This window comes from Macrotis lagotis, chromosome 8 (genome assembly GCF_037893015.1).
Source record: "Macrotis lagotis isolate mMagLag1 chromosome 8, bilby.v1.9.chrom.fasta, whole genome shotgun sequence".
Lineage (NCBI taxonomy): Eukaryota > Metazoa > Chordata > Mammalia > Peramelemorphia > Peramelidae > Macrotis > Macrotis lagotis.
Genome location: NC_133665.1, coordinates 690394 through 716054, shown reverse-complemented (window position 1 = coordinate 716054; position 25661 = coordinate 690394). Strand labels below are relative to the sequence as shown.

At 35.3% G+C, this 25661-nt stretch overlaps 1 protein-coding gene across 1 annotated transcript in view; it reads right to left on the bottom strand.

Annotated features, from left to right (window-relative positions):
- Positions 1–25661, bottom strand: part of LOC141495157 (phospholipid-transporting ATPase FetA-like) — a 234624-nt gene that overhangs the window by 23358 nt on the left and 185605 nt on the right. Inside the window, exons 13-17 of the mRNA XM_074196153.1 lie at positions 23069–23277; positions 19688–19731; positions 16376–16541; positions 3854–4042; positions 3186–3301 (exon numbers count right to left, since the gene is read on the bottom strand). Coding sequence (XP_074052254.1) covers positions 3186–3301; positions 3854–4042; positions 16376–16541; positions 19688–19731; positions 23069–23277 — 724 coding nt within the window. The remainder of the gene's footprint in view (positions 1–3185; positions 3302–3853; positions 4043–16375; positions 16542–19687; positions 19732–23068; positions 23278–25661) is intronic.

Here is a 25661-nt window from a genome sequence, read left to right as displayed (position 1 = left end):
AGCTAGCTCTGTTGTGAACTAGAAAACACTAACTTTACTAAAAGAAGGCAAACAAAAGCATAATACATTCATTTTCTAAGTGTACTTTCTTCTCTTTGGACATCTATGGGTATGGCTTTAATTCTGTGGCAACAAAGATATAGAGCCCATAGGCAATGAAAGTTCCTTGGCATCCCCATATTATTGGGTAGAGAGGTGCTAAGGCAGGGAAAAAGTAAAGCCCTAGAGGAAATTTACCCGGAAATTAAGTAACGATGGTGACAAAAACAGACTCTGAGCCAAACCTTTATATGGGTTCTATACAAGACTGACAACATATTGTTGTCTGATATAGATATGCATATAGAGTGACATCCTGACTGCAGCTCCTACTTGTCAATATTTAGAGTAAATATTCAGTTAGGATTTGGAAGTGCTGCCTTGCTATGCTCCCAATCTTATAAGGGGCTGGCTGGAACCCAAGGCTGTGTTTTTGCATCAGGATATGATTTAATGAAACATCTGAATATACCCACAGTGAGAACTACACTCTCTCTCATAATCTCAGAATGAAATTCATTTCCTTGGAGAAAGCCTGAGCTTTCAAAAGCCTTTCATTTAGATGATGAATCTAAGGACATGGAAACCATTGTAACTCAAAGCTCAACAACAACCTTAAGCTTCTGGACAATAATTACTTCCTTACAGCATTGTATGACACATTGGCTTTGGCCGTGGTACAAGCTAACCTTAGGTTCCACTCTTTCGTAAGCTTCAGGTCTACTCCTGGTTCTGATAATAACTAATGAGAGAAGCCACAGCTTCCTGATCCACAGAACTGGATGGAATACAGCCTAATGACCACTAAAAGTTATATCCCTAATTTTGAAGACTGGGAACTGAATAAAGAAATTAAACATGTCAGATGAGGGAACTAGGGATACTTATCCTAGAGAAGACTTAGGGTTGGGTATTGTAACTGCTATTCAAAAAAATTTTTAGCACTTAGTTCTTATGGAAGAACTGTACATGCTCTGTTGTAGCACAGAAGTCAAAATGAGTAACAGGGTCATTCAGGGGGAAAATGCCACTCTGTCAGGGAAAATAAGACAATGAAGTGAAGATGACTCTGCCCTGTGTCTCCCCCATCAGCAGTACTCCCACAAACTCAGTCCCACAGAGTCCAAGAATTATGACTCCTATGGCATTGAGGCATCAGCAGCAGAAGCCACAGCAGATCTGAATAGCGGCTCAATCAGAAACTGCCCTGATTCTGTCATGTCTAGCCCTGATTCTTACAATTAATTCCCATGAGAATTCCGTAAGGCAGTGTTCACTTTGTATCTAGAAATGCAGATATTTCTCCTGAATTGTCTTGCCCATCTGGCCTGTTTCTGTGTTTGAACTCATAACAAGGTGTATTTCTCTATTTTGATTTGCTCAGGCAGTGAATGTGCTGGTATTTTTTTAAGCTCTATTAGGTAAGGTGAATCTTCATTTTCTGTATTATTCTACTCAAGCTTCAACCATGGATAGATTTCTGCCAGTATTTCCCCACTTTGTAAATAGCTGAATTCACATGTCAATGAACATACATATTCTTTGATGCCAGATTTAGGTGCCCTTCTAGCCCACCTCAGTTCACTGACTGCCCAGTCCAGTATCTCCCTGACAAAATTTTCAGGAAGGATGGAGAATGTTAGTTTCTTGCTCCAGTTGTGGTTATTTGTGGTCTTTTAGACTATAAACTTCAGGACAGGTAGTTTGAAAGCAACTTTACTTCTTAACTGTTTTAATGATCAGGTAGCCTTGTGTATATTAATAAGAACAATTTTTCTGGGACATTTTGAGGACTCTCTGGAGTGCTCCAGTGGATCTCTGAAGATTATTAATGAAAGGAGGCTGCCAATTAACTGATCAGTTTCTGTAAGCAAGGGAATAGTTCAATAATGATTTGATGGGGAAGAGAAAGGCATAGAATTTAGAAGAGACATGATAGTGGTTATAGGAAGCCAAAGAGTAGAAAGAGGTAGCTGGGTTCCTGAAGGAGATGAAGCAGTTATATGAAAAGAGATGTTTCCCAGAGCTAGAGCTGCCCAAAGGTTTGCCGGTCCCTTAATCATTTCTAACTTTATTCCTGATGAGCAATCCTATATTTGGATTCATGATAGCAGGGCTATTGTGAGGGGGAGGTGTGCAGGCCTAAGGAAATCAGTGTTCCTATCTCCCCATATAGGTAAAATTCAGGTTAAAGTGAACTTCAGTAGTAGCCTTGTTATGTCCTAAAAAGATATTCTAAAAAGCATAGAAAAGGGGAAGGAGTAAAAGATTAGTTCAACCTCCTTTTCCTTCCTGATAGGGATATATATACACAAACTCATCTATACACACATATAAGAGACTTGTGTCCTTGTTTAGCACTAGTAGGGAAAAGTATGTCTTTATTGATGCTTCCTTGGATCATGGCAGGGGGGGGGGGGGAGAGAGAGAGAGAGAGAGAGAGAGAGAGAGAGAGAGAGAGAGAGAGAGAGAGAGAGAGAGAAACCCAAAACAGAATTACACTACAACAGCCTTTGTATTAAAACAGGATATTGATAATAAAATTCCCTTTGAGACTGGATCCTTAATCTCCTAGTCAAAAAGCAAGCAGAGCAAATCTGACTTGGGCATTCAAATACTACTCTCATCCTCTACTGAGGACATTTTTCCTCACTCACAAGTTCTGTCCCAGTGCTTCTCAGGAAGTGAGGCTCTATTCTAGGAATCAGTTACAGATATTCTTCTAAGAGAGTATAAACTTCTTGAGGGATCTTATTCATCTTTGTATCTTCTCCATTGCCTTCTATCATATTCTTTACATTACATTGAAAGATTTGCTGATTTGAACTGTGTCCATCCTGCTTAGATGTTTTGGTCTTCCTCACTCCCATAACACATTGAGAGAGATATGTATGGTTATACATAGAGGTAAAAGGAGTAATAAACATAACCAGAGCTATAAAAATATACTCATATTCAGACATACATACTAATATATAGGTATCATACATACATACATATATATATTATATATATATATTTATAAAGATACATACCTCTAATACAAGTATACATATATGCATGGACACAGACTCACCAGTTCTCCAAAATACATGCACAGGGTACAGACACTTCAATGCATACATGATCCATCTAGGTATACTCACATCCAAGTGTTCCATGGTCACATTTTGAAGGGATCTGCAGGATGAGTGGAGCAATTCCCAGATGATGGTATCAGCTCCCTTGCAGAACAACATCGTCTTACCTTCGGGTGTCTGCACTGAGAACAAGTAAAACAAGGGCAATTATGATCCAAATTCTGGTGTGCTAAGGAGTCGGTCTCCTGGAAAGGAACAGGGGGGAAGCTTCTGGATGAGATCTAGTGCTATCCATCTGACACAAAGTTAATGAAGCTATCAACCCCAGGTGGATCCTGAGGGGCACTGCCATCAAAAGGGGAAAAGTGGATTCCTTAATAGTACTAAGGAATCTCATCTTTCAAAAGACTCAAAAATTCATGACAAGTCTTAGTCCTAAGCTGTCAGTTCTAAAATACAGAATGATTACTGAGAGTAGGAGAGCTACCTATCATCCCCCAGAATTTGTGAGGAACTTGAAGAGTTGGACTTAAGGGCTGTCTTGGTTCTGAGAATAATAGGGCTAATGCTGCTATTTGAAATAACAAGAAGTGAGCCAGCTGTAAAGTTTGTATGTGTGTGTGGTGTGGAGGACAAAGACAGACCCACTACATATGTATATATATATATATATATATATATATATATATATATATATATATATATATATTAATTAGAGAAACAAGGGCACCTACCAATCACAGACATCCGCTTTCGTACATTGTTGAAGTCCAGGATAGCTAGGAGATTATAAACTTTTGTGACCCCCATTTCAACTACAGTGATTGTTTCAGATGTCCGAGAGTGAAACACGAAGCCAAAATTTCTGGCAGCAGTGACAAGGGCTTCTTCATCAGGAGACTGTGCCTGATATACCAGATCTCCTAGAAAAGACGAGAGCCAGAAGCTTTAGGGATGAGAACTGGAGGTTCCTCAGGCTGAAGTGATGTTTTTGCATGAACTCTTAAGGAACACATTCAGTTTTGGAGAGCCAAGCTGCACCCTAATTCTAGGTCTTATTCATTTCCACATTCCTAATTTCTATGACAATTGAAAATTAAGCTTGTTTGAGTCACTAACTATCCTAAGTATAGTGAAGTTTATTCACTTAAGACATGGTAGGTGCAGGGTGAATTTTCAAAATGTGATGATAAAACAATGTTAATGATTAACAAATATTTCAGAACTTAGGATACAGAGACAACTTTGATCCCAGGTCATCTACTTACCCACGCTCTGATTCTCTCTAGTATCAAACAGATACGGGGCCTTTGAAATGGACCCTGCCCTTTGTAATACATAGAAGAAACAATATGCCTCTTTTGGTTTCATGTGTCAGCAGCTGTATCAGTCCCAGGTCAGAAAACATGATTCACAACCATATTAACTCATGCTTATATAGAACTTTAAAATCTACAAAATACTTTCTTTACAATAGTCATGTTAGGGTACATCATGCAATCAATATGCTGACTTCACAGATGAAGAAATTACAGCTGAAAAAGATTAAGCAATGCACTAATTGTTATACATAGCTGGTAAAGTCCAGAAGAAAGATTCAAACTCATATCTCCCAATTCTAAATTCAGTGATTTTTCCATTATGTCTCCCACTTGCAGCAGGAGAAGAATTCTTTGAGAATTAACTCAATTCTGCAATGACCTCTGAATATGGGCCCAGAATTACAAGCTCTGAAAAAACCATCTGCATACTGAAAGTACAAACAACAAGCTAAGGTCAGGGTCCTTATGTTGATTCTTATAGTCTATACTTGCCTTTCTTATATTCTAGCTAGAAATTCATGAATCTTTCTTCACAGCCCTCAGTAGTAATAACTGGTTTATAGATAGCATAATTAATTTCTGCAGTAAAGGTCAAGTTAAGTAATGATTTAATAGGGAAAGGAAAGGCATGGAGTCTAAAGGAGACATGGAAACTCTGAAGGAGATTCTCTAAGGGAGACATTTTGGGGGGTTATGGATAGCTATAGGGTAGAAGGAGGCAATTAGGTCCGAAAAGAAAAAGGGAACTAGAAGGTGAAGTAGTTATATGAGAGGAGGTGTTTCTCAGGATTGGAGTTGCCCAAAGGTATGCCTGATTCTCAGTCATTTTTAGCTTTATCTTTAATGATCAATCCTTTGTGAGGCAGTACAGACCTAAGGAAATAATATGCTCTTCCTCTCTAATTAATAGAGATTGAACTGAGAGCCAAGTAATGTTAATTGGCTCCCTAGTTCTGTATTTAGGCAGGTCTGATTTTTCCTCTTGTTTTCCCCCTTCAGAATGTAAGTTTCTGCAAGTAGGGATTATTTCATGCTTTGTGCTTGATAAATTCTTGTTGATTCATTAATTTCTTTTCTATAAAAATAGAAAGAGACTAATATTTGTACCACCTATTTCACAAGATTAAAGCCTAGATAAGTGGGAACTCTTACTGTTTATCCTTGTATGTGAATGTCAAAACCCCTACAGAGAAGGGGTGGGGGTAAATCAGAACCATAGCCAACAATCTACTTCATGGTTTCCCACTCTGGGTGTTGGCCTCATTACTTTGGTCAAGCAGTATTCCAGGTTGGCTTCATTTTTAGCCTGGTTGGCAGGGATATAGTAGATGATTGCATCTTCAAACTGTCCTAGCCAATTTATAGTTAGTTATATGGGATTCTTGTGCTCTATGATCTCAGCAATTTTAGATGATGCAGCAGACAGATCTCTGGATCTAGAGTCAGGAAGATCTGAGCTCAAATTTAGCCTCAGATTAGCTGTGTGATTCTGGGCAAGTCACTTAATGTCTTTATCTCAGTTTCTTCACCTGTAAAATGGAAGAATAATAGCAGCTATCTCCCAATGTTGTCATAAGATAAAAGATAATATTTGTAAACCATTTTGTAAAACTTTAAGAGTGATATAAATACTAGATTTATTTTGCATTTCCCTTAGTCTCTAAAACTCCTTTCTAAAAATCTGATTTTTGTCTCTTGATCTAAAAGGAAGACAAATATGTCCACATTCGGATAACCAGAGACTATACATGGGTTTGTAGAAGTAAAAAACAGAGGGAATGACACTCCAGACAAATCTGGGTTGCTGGCCTATTCTAGAATCTATTAATATTGTTTCTTCTCAGTGAAAATCTAAATAGCATGTTTATTAAATTAGCTGATAACATGGAATTGGAAATGATAGTTAAAAAACCTGATGATAGAAGCAACATCCAAAAGTATCTAAACAGGCTAAGATGGTAGGTTGAAACTAACAGGAATGAATTTAAGAAGGTTAAGCATCAAATCCTATATTTGCATATAAATGTTGATTTTTTTAAAGAACAGGAAAAATGTGGCTAGAAAATATTTCCAGTGAAAAATCCTTAGGTGAGGGCAGAGCTAAAGATGGCAGAGAAAAAGTGAGAACTTTTCTGAGCTGCCTAAATTCCCCTCTGAATCACTTTAAATAATGCCTCAAGGGGTGGCTAGGTGGTGCAGTAGATAGAGCACCGGTCCTGGAGTCAGGAGTACCTGAGTTCAAATCCAGCCTCAGACACTTAATAATTACCTAGCTGTGTGGCCTTGGGCAAGCCACTTAACCCCATTTGCCTTGTAAAAACATGAAAAAATAAATTAAAAAAATAAATAATGCCTCAAAACAAATTCTGGAGTGGCAGAACATAAAAAATGGGGCAAAACAATTTTCCAGCCTAAGACAACTTAGAAAGACTGAAGGAAAGATCTGTCTTATTCAGATAATACCAGACAAGTACAGGTGGAGCCCCCTAGTCACAGGAAAAAAATAAGGGTTGATGCAGTAGGCCAATGGTACAATGAGCCAGTGGTGAGGCCTCAGGTCCTCGTATGGCAGGCCCAGAGGTTCTGACAGCACAGACCAGTGGCTAATCCCCTGGCCCCAGGACAAGGAGCTTGGCAAAGTACCTTTTCTATCCCTGGAGCAGATTCCAACTTTAAAAGTCACTAAATAGGTGAGAAAAATGAGCAAAAACCTGAAAAACAAATTTGACTATAGAAGTCCTTGTGGTGAGAGGAAAGATCAAAACAAACCCAGAAGAGGACAACAATATCACAATGCCCATATACAAAGGAAGTTGCAAAGAAAATGTCAATTGGTCTCAGGCCACTCAAAAATATCCAGAGTTCAAAAAGATTTTAAAGATAAATAGGAGAGGTAGAAGAAAAATTGGGAAGAAATGAGATTTATGCAAGAGAGTCATGAAAAAATAATCAATTGCTTGATAAAAGAAAAAATGGGGAAAGATTATAAAAATTCACTGAAATCAATAACTCCTTAAAATGTAGAATTAGCCAAATGAAACAAGAGATACAAAAATCCATTGAAGAAAATAACTCCTTACAAAGTAGAATTGGCCAAATGGAAAAGAGGATACAAAAACTAAATGAAAATATTTTCTTAAAAATTAGAATTGGGCAAGACAAAAAAAATCAAAGAAACAAAATCAAAAGAATGAAAAAAAATAGGAAGAAAATACATAATAGCTCATTGGAAAAGCAACTGACTTGGAAAATAGATCCAGGAGAGATAATTTAAGAATTATTTGACTACCTTAAAGCCATGATCAAAAAAACAAAGAGAGAGAGAGAGAGAGAGAGAGAGAGAGAGAGAGAGAGAGAGAGATGGGACATCATCTTTCAAGGAATTATCAAGGAAAACTGTCCATATATCCTAGAACTAGAAGGCAAAATAGAAATTGAAAGAATTCACCAATCACTTCCTTAAAGAGAACTCAAAATGAAAACTCCCAGGAACATTATAGACAAATTCTAGAACTCCCAGTTCATGGGAGCCAGAAAGAAGCAATTCAAAAATTGTGCAGCTATAGCCCGTATCACACAGGATTTAGCAGTGTCAACATTAAAGCTCTGGGGAGCTGGGAATATGATCTTCCAGAAGGCAAAGGACTAAAACCAAGAAACTGAAGATAATCCTTCAGGAGAAAAATGGATAATCAATTAAAAAAGAGGACTTTCAAGCATTCCTGAAAGAAAAACCAGAGCTGAAGAGAAAATCCAACTTTCAAATACAAGACTCAAGGCAAACATAAAAAAGAAAACAGGAAATAGAAAATATAAGGGATTCAATAAAGTTAAACTGTTTACACCCCTTATAACTATATCAGTACTAGGGTAGGTAGAAGGAATACAGACAAATGGTATAGGTATAAGTTTGACTTTGATGGTATGATATCCAAGAAAAAAAGAGTGAAAAAGAGAATTATACTGGGAGAAGAGGGGAAGGAGAAGTAAAATGAGGTAAATTATCTCACATGGAGGTGCACAAGAGACCAAATATAGTAGAAGGAAAGATGAGGGGGATGGACATCACTCAAACCTTACTCTTACTGGATTTGGCTCAAAGAGGGGATAACATACACACTCAGTTGTGTTTAGAAATCTAACTTACCCTGTATAGAAGTAGGAAAGGAGGAGGTTGAGAAAAGAGGGAAGGTTGATAAAAGAGGGCAAATTGAGGGAAGTGGTGCTCAGAAGCAAAATACTGGTGAGAAGGAACAAGGTGAAAGGAGATAGAGAAGAATAAATAGGGAAAAATAGAATGGAGGGAAATACATAGTTATTAATCAGGAGAAAATAATAAAACATATGAGTGATGGACCTCAACTTTCTTCTCTCAGAATTAGGTAATCCTACCACAAAATGAACAATTAAGAAGTTAAGGAGCTGATTAGAATTTTAGAAAAGTTAGATAAGCTAGACCTCTGGAGAAAAGTGAGTGGGGATAAAAAGAAATATACCATTTTCTCTGTGGGACATGGTACCTATGGAAAAACTGACTATTTATTAGGGCAGAAAACTTCACAAACAAATGCAGAAAGACAAATATTAAATTCCTTCTTTTCAAATTGTGATGCAATTAAAATGATCCTCAATAAAGGATTATGGAAAGATAGATTAAAAGTTAATCAGAAACTAAATAATCTAATACCAAAGAATGAGTGAGTCAAAGAAAAAATCATAGAAAAAATAATTTTAATTTAAAGAGAATGACAGTAATGAGGCAACATACCAAAATTTATAGAATGAAGTCAAAGTAGTACTAATGGGAAGACTTATATCTTTAAATTCTTATATCAATAAAATTGAGATAAGGCAGATCAATGAACTGGGCATGCAACTTAAAAAAACACAAAAAGAAAAATTAAACACCATATCAAAAATCCTGAAAATCAAAAGAGAATAATAAAATATAAAGTAAGAAAACCATTGAATTAATAAATAAAAGTAGGAACTATTTTTATGGGAGAAAAAAACCATTGATTAAATTCATTTTAAAAAAAGAAGAAAAGCAAATAACCAGTACCTGGTTATTTCCAGATGAAAAGGAAAATGAAGAAATAATTAGGAGCTATTTTGCTCAATTTCATGCCAACAAATCTGACAATCTAAGTGAAATTGACGAATATTTACAAAAACATAAATTGCTCAGATAAAGAGAAAATGATATATAAAACTTAAATAATACCATCTTAGAAAAAAGAAATTGAACAAATCATCAATGAACTTCCTAAGAAACAATCCCCAATAACAGAGGCATTTACAGGTGGATTCTACCAAACATTAAAAAAAATTAATTTCAATATTATATAATCTATTTGGAAAAATAGTTGAAGTCCTACCCATTCTTATTATGACATAATGCTGATACTTAAACCAGGAATAGTGAAGACAAAAGAACAAAGCGATTTCCCCAATGAATACTGACACAATAATTTTAAATAAAATATCAGCAAGGGTTATATATAAGGATCAGGTAGGATTTATACCAGGAATGAAGATATGGTTCAAAATTAGTAAAACTATCAGCATAATTGACTATATCATATGATTGTCTCAATAGATGTTAAGAAAATTTGACAAAATACATCACCCATACCTATTAAAACATGAGAGAACATAGGAATAAATGGTGCTTTCCTTAAAATGATAAGCAATATCTATCTAAAACCAACAGTAAACATTATCTATAATGGGGATAAACTGGAAATCTTCCCAATAAGATCAAGGGTAAAGCAAGGATGTCCATTATCACTACTATTATGCAGTATTGTTCTAGAAATGTTAGTTATAAGAATAAGAGAAGAAAAGGAAATTAGACTATATAATGAGGGAACAAAACCATCACTCTTTGTAGATGGTATGATGGTATGCTTAAAGAATCCTAAAGAATCAGCTAAAACATTAGTTGAAATAATTAAATTTAGCAAAGGGGCAGGATATAAAATAAACCCATATAAATCATTAGCATTTCTATAAATTGATAACAAAGTCTAGCAGCAAAAGATAGAAAGTGAAAGTCAATTTAAAATAACTGTTGACAATTTAATATACTAGAGAGTCTACCTGTCAAAACAAATCCAGGAAATATATGAACATTATTACAAAACACTTTTCATACAAAATTGGATCTAAATAAATGGAAAAATATTAATTGCTCATGGGTAGCCCAATATGATAAAATGATAATTCTACCCAAATTAATTTACTTATTCAGTGCCATACCTTTCAAACTACTAAAACATTATTTTATAGAACTAGAAAAAATCATAATAAAATTCATCTTGAAGAACATAAAGGTCAGGTATAACAAAAACAAATGTGGAGGAAAGTATCAACCCATATAGATCTCAAACAATTTTAAAAAGCAGTAATTTTTAAAAAATAATTATTTCATTGATAGAGGAAATGTTTTTAAAATAATATGGTAGAAGTAGCAATTTTATTTATGTAAAAATAAACTCTTCATAAAGCAAAAAAAAAAATGAGGTTCAAGGATGCATAGCTTGGATAAAAACACTATTTCAGAGGGGGACTCTCCAGTACAGAGCTCTACAAAATTATCTTGGTCATTTTTAATGGTTAAGAATGAGTGGTAGATTAAATGTGCACTAGATTTGGTACACAAGACACATAGTGAATGACCATAGTAATCCAGTGTTGATAAACCAAAGACCAAAACTTTTGGGAAAAGAAATCACTAATTGACAAAAAGTGCTGGGAAAACTGGAAAACAGTATGGCTGAAACTGGGTACAAGCTAAAATTTTGCACCTTTAAAATGGGTACATGATTTAGACCCCAAGCGAAGTTGGAGAATAAGAAATAATTTACCTGTCAGAGCTATGAAGAAAAGAATTTATGACCTGTTGAGTCCGGAGGAGGAAACTCAGGCCGACATCAATATGATGCATAAGCTGGTTCGTTTATTGATCACAGGATACATACTTTTATACTCTACATTTACGTAACCAATTACATAAGCTTTTTAGCAAGCATTTTTTTCACATGCATACCTTGTGTATGTCTTAGGTAATTGTTTTGAGAACCAAACAGTGTTCTGCTAAACAGAGAGAAGATTGTTTTGAGAACCAAACAGTGATTTGATAAACAAAGTGCAGAAGGTAATTATCTCAGAATGTGCTATCTATCTGAGCCTGGGAATACACCTAGTTAGCTCAGACATGCAGCTACTCCCTTATCTAAGCTCTGAAGTACATCTTGCTGGTTAAAGCACATAACTATTTCTGTATTAACCCTTCATAGCTCTTAGCCTGGAACATATGTGACACAACAATGACCAAACAAGAGATTGATAACATTATGAAATGCAAATGAATAACTTTGATTATATTAAATTAAAATTTTTATACACAAACAAAACTAATGCAACCAAGATTAGAAGGAAATCAGAAATCTGGGAAGAACTTTTATAGCAAGTGTTTCTGATAAAGTATTTTTCTAATATGTAGAGAACTGAGTCAAATTTATAAGACTACAAGTCATTACTCAATTAATAAGTATTCAAAAGATATGAACCTGCAGTTTTCAGATGAAAAAATCAAAGCTATCTAAAGTTATGGGGAAAAATGCTTTAAATCATTTTTGTTTAGAGAAATGCAAATTTAAATATCAGATTGCCTAATATGAAATAAAAGGAAAATGATAAATGTTGGAGGGATGTGGGAAAATTGGGACACTAATATATTGCTGCTGGAACTGTGAACTAATCCAATTATTTTAGAGAGCCATTTGAAACTATACCCAAAGGGCTATAAAACTGTGCATACTCCTTGAGTCAGCAATATCAGGTGTATATCCCAAAAAGTTCAAGGAAAAGGGGAAAAGTCCTATTTTTTGGTGTGTTATTTTTAGGTTTTTGTAAGGCAAATGGGGTTAAGTGGCTTGCCCAAGGCCACACAGCTAGGTAATTATTAAGTGTCTGAGACCGGATTTGAACCCAGGTACTCCTGACTCCAAGGCCGGCTTTATCCACTACACCACCTAGCCGCCCGAAAAAGTCTTATTTGTACAAAAATATTTATATCAGCTCGTGTTGTGATGGCAAATAATTGGAAATTGAGGTGATGCCCATCAATTAGGGGATGGTTGCATAAGATGAAGCATATGATTATAGTGAAGTACTATTGTGCTATAAAAAATAATGAGCAGGATGATTTCAGAAAAATCTGGAAAGATTTATATGAACTGATACAAAATGAAATTAGCAGAGCCAGGCAGACATTGGACACAGTGACAGCAACTTAGCTTATTTTTTAGCAATATAATGATCCAAGACAATTCCAAAGGATTTATTATGAAAACTTCTAACAATCGCCAGAGAAGGAACTAAGTCTGAATACAGACTGAAATAAACTATTTTTCACTTTATTTTATGTCTGTCTTCTTTTCAACATGATTAATATGGAAATATGTCTTGCATGATTACACATGTATAGCCTATATCAAATTGCTTACCAAAAATTTTGGAACTTAAAATGTTTTCACAAAAAATTAATGTTAAAAATTGTCTTTATATGCAATTGGGATAAAATGAAATATTAGTTTTTAAAAAAGAAAACTACCTAGGGACTATGTACTACAAATTCATTTTGCCATCTTTAATATGATGAGGCATCCAAAAGAGCTAATATGATTTTAAAATATATTGCTAAAACTAAAGGAACAAATTATCTCCAAGTTAATTTTGTAGAACTTTGTACTGGAGAGTTCCCCCCTCTGAAACAGTGTCTTTTATCCAAGCTAAGCATCCTTGAACCTCAAATAATATTCTTATCAGTTTCCTCACCAACCTCATCACCTTGCTTTGTATGTGTTATGATGTAGTAAGTTTTGAGTACCATATTTTAAAAGTGATGTTGACAAGTTGAAATGCATGCTAAGGAAGGTGATCAAAATTTGAAATTATGCCACAGTAGGACAAGTTGAAGAATCTATGATTGTTTAGTTTGGATAAAAGGTTTGATGGGGAGAAGGCACATGATAATCTCCAAATATAGGAAAATTTGTCATGTGGAAAATGGATCAGATTTAAAGGAAAAGCAGAGACCAATGGGTGGATGTTATAGGGAGGACTATTTGTTAAGCATATTACAATGTTACAAATACAGATTAAGGGTGTTGCAGATGAAATTTATGACTTATCGAGAATGGACTGAAAAATGATGCTGCTTTCAGGTCTAAAATTTTATTATGTGATCCTGCTGGAAATATTCCCATATAATGAATAAAAAGCAATGAGATGAATTTTTTAAAATGTAATTTATAAACTGATTCTGAAGGAATCAAAAGCAGACTTTCAAAAATATTTAGAGCAATGGAATCATTTCAGGGGCAACATTAGAGAGGCAATGATGTGTAGTTGAAAGAGTATCAAGTCAAGAGTTAAAAGATCTACATTCTATTGTTTGACACTTATAAGCTACATTACTTGAAACAAATTACTTAACTTTTCTGTTTTTCAATTTCTTAATCAGTAAAATGGAAATAAAAATGCCTATCCTTCCTATCTCATTGGACTAATATTAAAAGCAAGTGAAATGAATGTGAAAGTATTTTGAAAATTAGATGTTATATAAACAGGAGGTAATATTATTATTAATATTTCTGCGAGAATAACTACTCTAGGACTTCATCATCTTATTGAGGTCAATCTTTTGAAAGCTATCCTGGCAAAATACCAGCTTTTTGGACCTATTTGATGGGAGAGATTTCCAATATGAAGAGTAGCATTTGAAATCGTAAAGGGTCAACTTTCCTTTCTGTAGAATAAATGTAATAACACTAGTACCATCTATTTCATAGACTGATAGTGAGGAAATCCTTTATAAACCTCCAAGTACTATAGAAATGTAATCTATTATTACTATCATCATCTCAACAATTCTTTTCCTTCCTTCCTTCCTTCCTTCCTTTCTTTCTTTCTTTCTTTCTTTCTTTCTTTCTTTCTTTCCTTCCTTCCTTCCTTCCTTCCTTCCTTCCTTCTCTCTATTTCTCTTTCTTTCTCTCTCTTTTCTTTCTTTCTTCCTTCCTTCTCTCTATTTCTCTTTCTTTCTCTCTCCTTCCTTCCTTCCTTCCTTCCTTCCTTCCTTCCTTCCTTCCTTCCTTCCTTCCTTCCTTTCTTTCTTTCTTTCTTTCTTTCTTTTTCTTTCTCTTTCATCTGTCTGTCTGTCCATCCATCCATCCATCCATCCATCCATCCATCCATCCATCCATCCATTTATCATTTGAAGACAGCTTAGATTTAAAGAGAGAACCTCATTATCAACAGGTTCGTTGTCATCAGATTATTTTTTTCAGCCACAAAAACTCATGAAACAGTTGATTAAGGCAGGGAAAGGTTTGCTGTCAAGAAGCATAGTATCTATACTGAAGAAACCAGATTCCTTAAATGTAGTACTGAAGTAAGTATAATTATTGTTAATAAAAATTCACATTTAAGTCATTCCTCAATTGATAAATGATCAAAGGATATGAAGAGACAGTTTTCAAATGAAGAAATTAAAGCTAGAAATAATCATACAAAAAATGCTCCAAATCATTATTGGTTAGAGAAATGAAAGTTAAAATTACTCTGAGGTATCACCTCACACCTATCAGATTGACTAAGATGACAAAAAGGGAAAATGAACAGTGTTGGACAGGTTGTGGGAAGATTGGGACATTAATACATTGCTGGTGGAGTTGTGAACTAATCCAACCATTCTGGAGAGCAATATGAAACTAAACCCAAAGAGCAATAAAACTGTTTATACCCTTTCACTGAGTCATTCCAATACTAGGCCTATATCCAGAAGAAATCATAAAAAATGGGAAAAGTCCCACAAGTTCCAACATATTCAGAGCAGCTTTTTTTTTTTGTAGTGGCAAAGAATTGGAAATTGAGGGAATGTCCATCAATTGTGGAATGGTTAAACAAGTTATGGTATATGAATGTTATGGAATACTATTGTTCTGTAACAAATAATAAATGGTCAGACTCTAGAGAAGCATGAATTGAATTACAGGATCTGAGGTTGAGCAAAGGGAGCAATGTACACAAGCAAGAGAACAATGTACACATTAACAATAACATTGTGAGATAATCAATCCTGATGGATGCAGCCGCTCTCAGCAGTTCAGAGAACTAGGACAACCCTATTAGACAGGCTATGGACAATGCTATCTCCATCCAGAGGAAGAAAAACAAAACAAAACGAAATCTTTTAGAATCTGATGAACACTACATTCACTATTGTAAAAAGTATCTCTTATGTATTTCTTTCCCTTAATCCTTATTCTGCATTCTGAAAATGACATACTGTAAACTTGTTTAACACAAAGGGAGAGAGGGAGGAAATTTTTTAACTTAAAAATATACATAGGCATATGGATAAATCTTGAAAAACTTTCTAACATTTATTTGAAAAAATAAAATGTCAATAAAAAAGAACATAGTTACAAAATACTTTCACACAAATAAAGTCAGAGCTAACCAAGTGAAAAAAAAATTCCTGTCATTTTAAGGCTTACAAAAATCATTTAAGTAGGTAATCTTACCTAGAAATGACAACAGTCACTTAGAGATATAAGTTCTGGTGTGTTATGGAAGATTCATTCTCACTGCTTTATAGTAACATCTTGCACATAGTTTCAGATAAAGATTAAAGTTTGTTAAAATATAAGAGACATAATGAGCTAAGAAATTAATATGTTTATGGACACTTAAATTGTGAGGTACAATCCATCCTGAACCATCTCTTAGTGTCCCCACAATAGATAGGATCTGTAACTGAAGGGATCATTAATTCGAGGCTTTGATCTAGAGGGGCTCAAAGCCTGGCCTCATGGACTTTGTAACTGGACATCATATGACCTTAAGTCCCAGCCCTTTTCTTACCTTCCACCTTCTCTTCTGACATCACTGTGTGACAGAGTGAAAGGGAGAGAAAAAAAAGGTGGACCATAGTATTTCCTTTTTTTACTGCTTCTACCAAAGTCTTGTCGTAAAATGAAAATTTGGGGTCAGCCAGTTTGTTGTAGGAGAAGTCAACTTTTTCAGTTTCCTAGAGCACAAGGGCAAGAACAATTATTTCAGCATAGCTATCATGCATTTTAGGAAAATGCATGGGTTTTTTTGGATGATCTTAACACTCTAATTCTAGGTCTGTGGAGACATTTCCTACTTACAGGCCCTCTATCTTCTAATTCTTAAAGCTCATTTCCTGGACCCAGCTCTACCATCCTGCTGCTGCAGGGATCTCCTAGGTCATTTACTCTTTCAATACATCTTCTGCTTTCACCAGAACTCATTCTGGTAACCATCTGTTTTTCTTGCATTTTAAAGCTCTCTTTCTCTCCTGGACAAATGTGTTCAGATTTTCCTTCTACCAAAAAAATACTTTAACTGCCATCCCTCAAGTTGCTGTCTTGTCAGTCTCCTTCCTACCAGTTTTTTTAAAAAAGATTTTATTTATTTTGAGTTTTAGAATTTTCTCCCTAATCTTACTTCCTTCCTCCCACCCCCCACAGAAGGCAATTTGCCAGTCTTTACACTGTTTCCATAGTATACATTGATCCAAATTGAATGTGACGAGAGAGCCTGTCAGTTTTCTTTAAATAATTACATCTATTTCTTTTTGATTCATTTACTCCTCAGCTCTTTCTGACCCCTGTAAAAACCACTCTTAACTACTGACTATCATCCTAATAACAAATTCCAAGACTTTTTTAGTCTTCATTGTTTGTACTTTTTGTAGTATTTGTCATTGTTGAACACTCCCTTCCTTATAAATTCTCTCCTTCATTAAGCTGCTCCAGTAGGGTTTGTTTTCCTCCTCCTTTTCTGATTATTTTCTCTGATCCCTCTTACTCCTCTCACCCATGAAATATATTTTCACTTCAATCCTGTCTTTAGCCTTTTCTTTTTTTCCATCTTTATATATTCTTCCTCAGAATTCATTCATCCCCTAAACTTCAACTATTCCCTCAATAAATTTGTATCCTTTGTCTTGACCTCTCTTGAACTCCAGCTCTACAGATGTACCTGCCTGCTAGGCAGCTCCGCTGGATGTCATATCACCTCAAACTCAACATGACTTGATCATAATTAATCATCTTTTCCCTAGAAATCAGCTCCTCTTCACTTCCTTATTTTTTTTATAGGTTTTTGCGAGGCAAATGGGGTTAAGTGGCTTGCCCAAGCCCACACAGCTAGGTAATTATTAAGTGTCTGAGACCGGATTTGAACCCAGGTACTCCTGACTCCAAGGCCGGTGCTTTGTCCACTACGCCACCTAGCTGCCCCACTTCCTTATTTCTTACAATGACACCATCAGGCTTAAACGTCTAGAATTATGATTAACTTTTGTCTTTCACTCCTCAAGTCTTATCAGCCATCTTTTTCAACTTTTACAAGGTCCTAGGTACCTGTCCCTTCTTTTCTTTTCCATTATTATTGATTGAATTCAAGCAGGTTCTTATGATCTTATATTAGTACTATTTTAATGACCTCCTAAATGATCTTCTTGCTTCTAGTATCCCTTCCATCCCCACTCCTCACACCTCTATTAATCCACCCTCTTTATTGCTGTGAGAGTAATTCTTAAATTATGCTTTGAGCATTATTATTCTCCTGCTCAGAAATCTTCAATGGCTTCCATTGCCAAATAAATAAAGGGTAAATTCCTCAAATCTGGAAAACCAGATTTTTCAAAAATGTTGTCCAATATGCCTTCCCAGTCTTATGTATTTTAGCTAACTTGTATTTATTAAATCTTCCCTGGGTAAACCTGACACTTTTGTCTCTGTTTTTGTTCATAATTCCCCCCTCGTTATTTAGAACAGTAGAATCAAACTTAAATAGAAAAGAAATCCCCATGGTCAACATAAACACAAATTAACATTTTCTCTGCTGTATTGCATTTTTATTTACTTTGTTAAATATTTTCCAATTACATTTTAATCTGATTCATCCTACACACTCAGGAAATCTGGGGCCAACCTGTGGTCAACAAGTTTGATACCTCTAATATGTTTTTTTCTTTCTAATCATTATAAGTTTATTCATGCTTCAAAACTGGTTTAAATGGTTCTCATGGCATATTTTCTGAATTTTCCCCACAAAAAGATATCTCATTCTCTGAAATTTCATTTCACTTTGTTTTTATAGTATTGAGTAACTGTCCTATTTGTGTAAGTTCATTCTTTCCTATTAAAGCTTGAGGAAAGGGGACTCGGTTCTTGGATATATAGCAGGTGTTCCATAAATATCTATTAATTTGTTCTTCTCAATAATTTCAACATTTCCTCCTATTAAATAGGCTGGGTTCTCTTTTTTACATATTCATTTCCATGTTTGTCTTTTCTCATGCTTTTTTTCCCCATCTGGAATGCTTTCCTTCCCCCCTCTGTTCAAATCCTATTCTTCTTTTAGGACACAACTAATATTTTAACTCCTTCTATAAAGTCCTTTTTGACCACTCTGATCCACAGAGTATTCTTTGTTTTTACCCACTAACACTGTCTATGCTACTTATGAATAATAAAAATATATTATCTTTTATTGTTATCTAACTATTTGATGTGAATGATTTTACTCTTTCTGGATTATAATCTCTGGAGAAAGGTACTTTTTCTTTTTTTTGATTACCCATTGGGTACAGATATTTGTTGACTTGAAGGCAAATATATCCATCTCTTCTTTTTTCCCTTATGAAGTCTGATACTGTTTTCTTCTTTTGCTTTTCTAAACTTCATTCTTGCTAACATTTTAATCAATTGGGTGATTGGGAGAGAAGAAAGCTAAAACAAATGCTATTGCCTAATCACCTAAGATCTTGAAGTTTGCTATCCAGCCAGGTAAACATGCTCATTCTTCTATGAAACCCAACTACAAGGAATAAACTAAAGTAGCCAGTCTTTCTCCTAATGACGAGCTTTCCCCAAATTGGGATGTGTATGAGGACTTTGGGGGCAGAGGTTAGTGAGATCTAATCTACTGTTATTGGATCCAGTGTTAGGTATGTAGGTCTGTGGTAAATGTGGTAAACCAGCTTGTGGTAAACCAGCTTTTGGTAAATGTGTGCCTATGTCATGAAGTTGGACATGTATCCATTTCAAAAACTAGGCCATGCTAGGAAAGAATTTTGTAGTACATTGATCTTGAAATTTGCATGTGAATTTCCCAAGGAATCATGATGTCATCTCTTACCTCTGTGATTTCCATCTTTTGTCCAGTCATACTGTAGATATCACCTGTTGGGAAATGGATCTTGGATGTCATTCTGACACAGAATTATATGCCAGATATCTTGCAACCCAGCCCAAGAATCTGATTAAAAAAATCAAATAATAATGTGTTGTAAACTATCTGGAGGAAGGTAAAGAAGTCTAAATGAGAATCTGAAAGCTCCTGCACATTATTCTTTTATTCCTGGATCTTTAAGTTCTTAATTCATACTTAAATCTCCCTTAAAAGCTCACTAATAATTTCTTTTTCTTTTCCTCCCTTTCTAAACTCTGGTTCTTAATGGAAGGTAAAGAGTTAGAGCCCCAGTTCTGCTCTCTTAAGTTAAACTGAGTGGACAACTGGGAAACAGGTATTACCAGTAGTAAGTTTCTTAATAACCTTGCAGAACATGCATGAAGTCAGTTCTAAGAGATAGTTTAGAGAGAATGCTTTAGAGTAGATGATCTCTTAAGTTTGTTCTAATTTAATCATCTTATATTTTTCTCATTTGGCATGTTTAAGCTAGTAACTGCACAATGAGTGAAGATGTCATGAAGGTACAACTCTGGATAGGATTAGTCTATAGGATTCATTAGTGATTTGGGCTACAAAGCATTCAGAAGAGGAGTGTAACTAGTACATGAACAATTTGACATAGCTGCTAGAATGCTGGACTCAATATAATGAAGAATTGGGTTCAAATCTGACCTGATACATATTCTTTTGTCATTTTTTTCATAAACTACAAAACTGTGGGCTTAAAATGGGGATAATAACTGTAGTTACCTACTTCACAGGGCTGTGATAAGGCTTATATAAAACTGTATATAAAGCATTTTTGTCAGTTGTTTTTCAATTGTGTTCAACTCTTTGTGACTCTATTTGGGATTTTCCTGGCAAAGCTACTGGAATGGTTTTTGATTTCCTTCTTCAGTTCATTTTACAGATAAGAAAACTGATATCAGTAGGGTTCAGTGGCTTGCCTATGGCACATAGCTAGTAAGTGTCTGAGGCCAAATCTGAACTCAGGAAGTTAAGCCTTCCTGATTCCAGGCATGAGACTCTGCCCACTGTGCCACCAAGCAGTCCTGCACTACTCAGCCCTTTACAGACTTCAAAATGTATAATGGAGAGGTAATCTAGTATAGTGGAAGAGCATGGACTTGGAATCAGAAGAGCTTGAGTTTAAATCCCATTTCTGATAGCAAGTAATTATGTGACCATGAATGAGTCATCTCTGATGAGGCTCACTTCTGAGTCTCAGTTTCTTAATGTGGAAAAAAGAAGATAATAATACCTTTAGTACCTAGCTCAAAAAGTTATAAATATTTGATAATTTAATAATAATAATGATATATTTATAGTATTTACAAACCTTAAAGTTCAATGTAGATGTCAGGTATAATTACTATATATATTCAGAGCAAAGCAGAATTGTAGTAGCACAAAGGAAAGGTGAGATGTGCAAATTTAGAGACATCTCCATTCCGAATGTTAATGAACTATTTGTGTTCAAAAGTGCTAGACCCTTTCAAACTCATATTGGAATGATCAGCCAAAGTTAAACACACTGTATCTTGACCCCAAAATTGTGATGTCATTAGTTATTTCTGAGTTCAAAGGATGAACAACAACAGTGATCTTGGAGAGGAAGATGGTCATATGTTCATTAAAACAATGGTCCATGGATCTTTATCAGGCTTAACAACAACAATCATTTATATAGTTCTTTAAAGTTTGTAAAGTATTTTATATACATTATTTTATTTGGTCTTCATAAAAATCTTGAGTTAGGTAATGCAAGCATTATTATTCAAATTTTGTTTCAGTCTGTGACATTAAACTACTTATCTCCCTCAAAATATGAAAATATCTTGGCCAAAAATGATCCCTCAGAGGCAATCAGGACAAGATCTGGATTAGTAGGAATACAAGAAAATATTAGAATGCTCTGATTGGGACCTCCTGAGGCAGAGCCAAGATGGTGACACAAAGTTAAGAGGCTCCAGAAATAACTTTGAATGAAGCTTCTAACCAGATCCTAAAGTGATAGAACTCACTAAAAAAACAGTGAAACAACTTTTCAGTGACATATCTTGGAGTAACTACAGGAAAAGGTTTGTTGCATAGGTAAAAGGGTAATATAGCTCAGTGTAGGTGGGAGAGTTGGGAAACTAGTGAGAAGATTTTAGCCATAGCACAGCTAAGGTCCTGGCACAGCTCTGCCAGTCATGAGGGTCCAAACCCCAGCTTAGAGAGCAAGCCCTGGGAAGCTGGTGAGGTGTTGGCCTAAGCTACCCTAGCACAGGGAGCAAACTGGCAACACTGGAAATGCCAGCTTGGAGGGACCAGAACCCTGGACCCCAGAAAAAAAAAAGCTTGGGACTATACATCCTATACCATAGGAACATAACTCAACTGACAAAATGTCCTGGAAAAAAAATCCCAGAAAAGTGCTAACTATTGACAGCTACTATTCTGATGGGGTGATTAAAAACACCATCTCAGAAGAGGAAAGCAGTGACAAAATGCCTATATTTGAAGTCTCTAAGGGTTTGATGAACTAGTCTCAATTCCAAAAAGACCTCTTACAAGAGCTAAAAAAAGGATTTTAAAAACCAAAGAAGAAAGAGAGGAAGAAGAAAAATGAAGAAAAGAAATGAGTTATGTAGAATTATTAAAAATTAACTGAAGAAAACAAATTTTAAAAGTTAAAAAACACATGAATACTCATATTTGTGGCTATTCTTTTGTCATTTTAAAAAAAGATAAAGTCTTCCCCTTTCTATTAAAAGGGTCCTTTTTGGGGGAGTTGTTTTTGGTAAGGCCGTAAGACTTGCCCAAGGTTCACACAGCTAATAATTATTAAGTTTCTGAGGCCAAATTTGACCTCAGATTCTCCTGACTGTAGAACCAGTGCTCTGTCCACTGCATCAGCTAGGGGCCCCAAGGATGATTATTCATAAACGTTCATAGATTGGAGTCATCCAAAACACATACATATAAATTTTAGCTTTGGGAATAGGGAAAAGTCATAAAAGTCATATTTTATGAAATTAAGCAATGAAACTCAAAGTCATTGATCATCTTTCTACCTTCCCCTGCTGAAATCTTTCATTGCTTTTCCCAGGACTTAGTCTTTGGAGGAATTCAGAGAAAGGTTGGCTGTAGTGATGTGTTTTATTTGTCACATAAAAGTGTTTTTTAAAGGTAGAGATAAAGTTGGTTTGGAGCAGATGCAAACATTTGTTTTATTGATTTTAGGGCTGGATGATTTGTTAATGTTAATATCATACCACATGTTATCATACCAGACTTAACCTCATAACAAAAAGATTCTGATAGAAAGTAAAATGGGTATACCGTATGACTGCCCATTAATGGAGCACTTGCTGAAAACCATGATATTCTGAGTCAGTGTCCCCGTCTTGTCAGAAAACACATATTGGATCTGGCCAAGTTCCTCATTCAGAGTTGTTGTACGGACCCGGGCTGGTGTGTTATTTGGAATGTAAAACATTTTTCTATCACAGTTGATATAGAAGCTGTTGCCCAATCGTATTATCTCTACACTGAGGAGAAAGGAAAAGAAGGAACTATGGTTATTATGAGATGGGAATTCTTGCTCTAGGACTCCTTAGAAGATATCAGTGTGAGCAAATGTAAGGGAGAGAAATCTTTTAAACCTGCTTAATAAAAATTTAGAGAACTGTCCAAATCTAATAAAATCTTACTCACAACATGAAAAATAAAACTAATTAGAGAAACAATGAGCAAAATGAAAACATTTATATAATCAAATATTCTGCACTATAACTGAGAAATTCCAACTATTTGCAAGACCTATAGTTTTCCAAGGAATGCTGAGTGAGAAGCTTGAATGGAAAAATAAATAAATAAATGCAAATTAATATATAATTCACCCAAAAGATTTTGGGAAAAAATTATGGACAAACTTTCTTTAATACTTCAAGGATCTGTGATTTCTTTAGTATGTGCGCCCCTTCCACTGATCTCATTTGTTAAGTATCTAGCTAAGATAATTAAGATAAATGTCTAAGATAATCAATATTGTGGCTGAAAAAATTATCACTATGCAACAAATCTGTGATAAGACTCTCTGAATCTAGCTGCTGATCCTCAGACTACAGAATCTATCACCAGACTTATATATGAAATCTTTCCAATTTATTAGGATCTTACAGACTTTCATCTCAATGGCAGAACCCTTTAGAGAACTCAGGCATCTTCATCCCACAATATTTTTTGAAAAATTTAATATTTAATGGAGAAAAGAGAAAAAGTTGAGGAGAATTAGACATCATTGAAATCAACAAAAAGCAGAATGATGAAATTAAGTCAAGAACAAGAAAGAGGAAGGGAAAGTGATTATGACTAAAACCAGCTTTCCTGGGGTAGCTAGGTGGTGCAGTGGATAGGGAATATTACATGAATAACATGTGAAAAATACAGAAGTTGTGTAAACAAGGTGTTTTGTTCGGTGTGAGGGAAAGAAAAGCATTACTGATAGAAGGGCAGGTATTAGGGAAGATTTCCTGGAGTAGATTACATATTAGATGTTAAAGGATGTTGGAGAGAAAGATTATTTCTGGAGCAGGTAATAAATGAGTAAAAGCCAGAGACAGGAAAGTGAGTTATGTATGGATGAAAGAGAGTATTTTGTTTGTTCTGTTTGTCTGGAACATGATATACATTAGTGTAGTATGATATAAAGCTAGAAAGGTAAGGAAGAATCAGCTTTGGGATGACCCTCATTGCTAGGCAAAAGAATATGAATTTTGCTTGGTAGGCAGTATGGAACCCTGAGAGTTCTGAGAAAAGTGACATGATCAGATCACTTTATGAGGAAGCATAATATGGCATGGTATGAAGGTTGGCATTGAACAGGGAGAAGGAAGACAGGAAGAACTACTGGGAACAGAAATAAGGGAACAGATACAAGGGACATTTTGAGATGCAATAAGACTTGATAATATGGTGTCAGCATTGAAACTAGAGTCCCATTGGAGCTGCAGGAGGCAGGTGAAGTGTTGTAAATAATTGTGATATCCTTCTGTTATGTGTAGGTACTATTTAGCTGGTGGGCACTTAAGGAGAAGGAAGTTATTATTTCCAGTCAGATTCAGTACAGCTCAGTAAGCAGACTTGTTTTAGCAGTGGAAATAGGAGCTGTCCTAAGAAATATGTAGAGGAGAATTTTGCTATAGCTGGATGAGGAACCTAGGGAATATTTCATTTTACATGAGTTCTGTGAATTTCAGATGGGGAAGATAGTTGTGGAGTGGGCATGGATGACCAGGAGTTGGAATGGGAATGAGAACATGAACCAAAGCAGGAGCAGGAGCAGGAATAATAGTGGTATATCTGTATTTCCTTTTCTTTTTCTTCTCAAGGCATTTCAAATGCTGTGGCTGTTCAGTATCCATCTCACAGTAGAAGATCAGGTACAACTTTGGCTAAGATATAATAATTCCTGTCATTCATAGGATACTTTACAATTTTCAGAGAACTTTATATACATTTTCATTTGAATGTCACAACAGCTTTATGAGATAGGCACTGCAGATGCTATTAACTTAATTTTACAGATGAAGAAACTGAGGCCTGGAGAGTTTAAGTGTTAGCTAATATCTGTCAGAGGTAAGATTTTAATCCACATCTTTCTAATTCATATCAAGGCTAGTACTGTTTCCAGTGCTGCCTGTGACACTTGAGTTGGAATTCCACTCTATTTGTCTAAGAGTGATGTTTAACAGTTTCTGACATTACACAAAGGAAGAGTGGTCAATAGGATCAATTGCTAGAACTAGGTCAAGGAAGGTAAGGACTCAAAAATGCCTTAAATGGATTTAGCAGAAACATTTGAGAGAGCAATTAAGTAGAGTGATGGAATGGAGGAAGTGGGTGATGAGGAAATGGTGCACTAGTATGGATA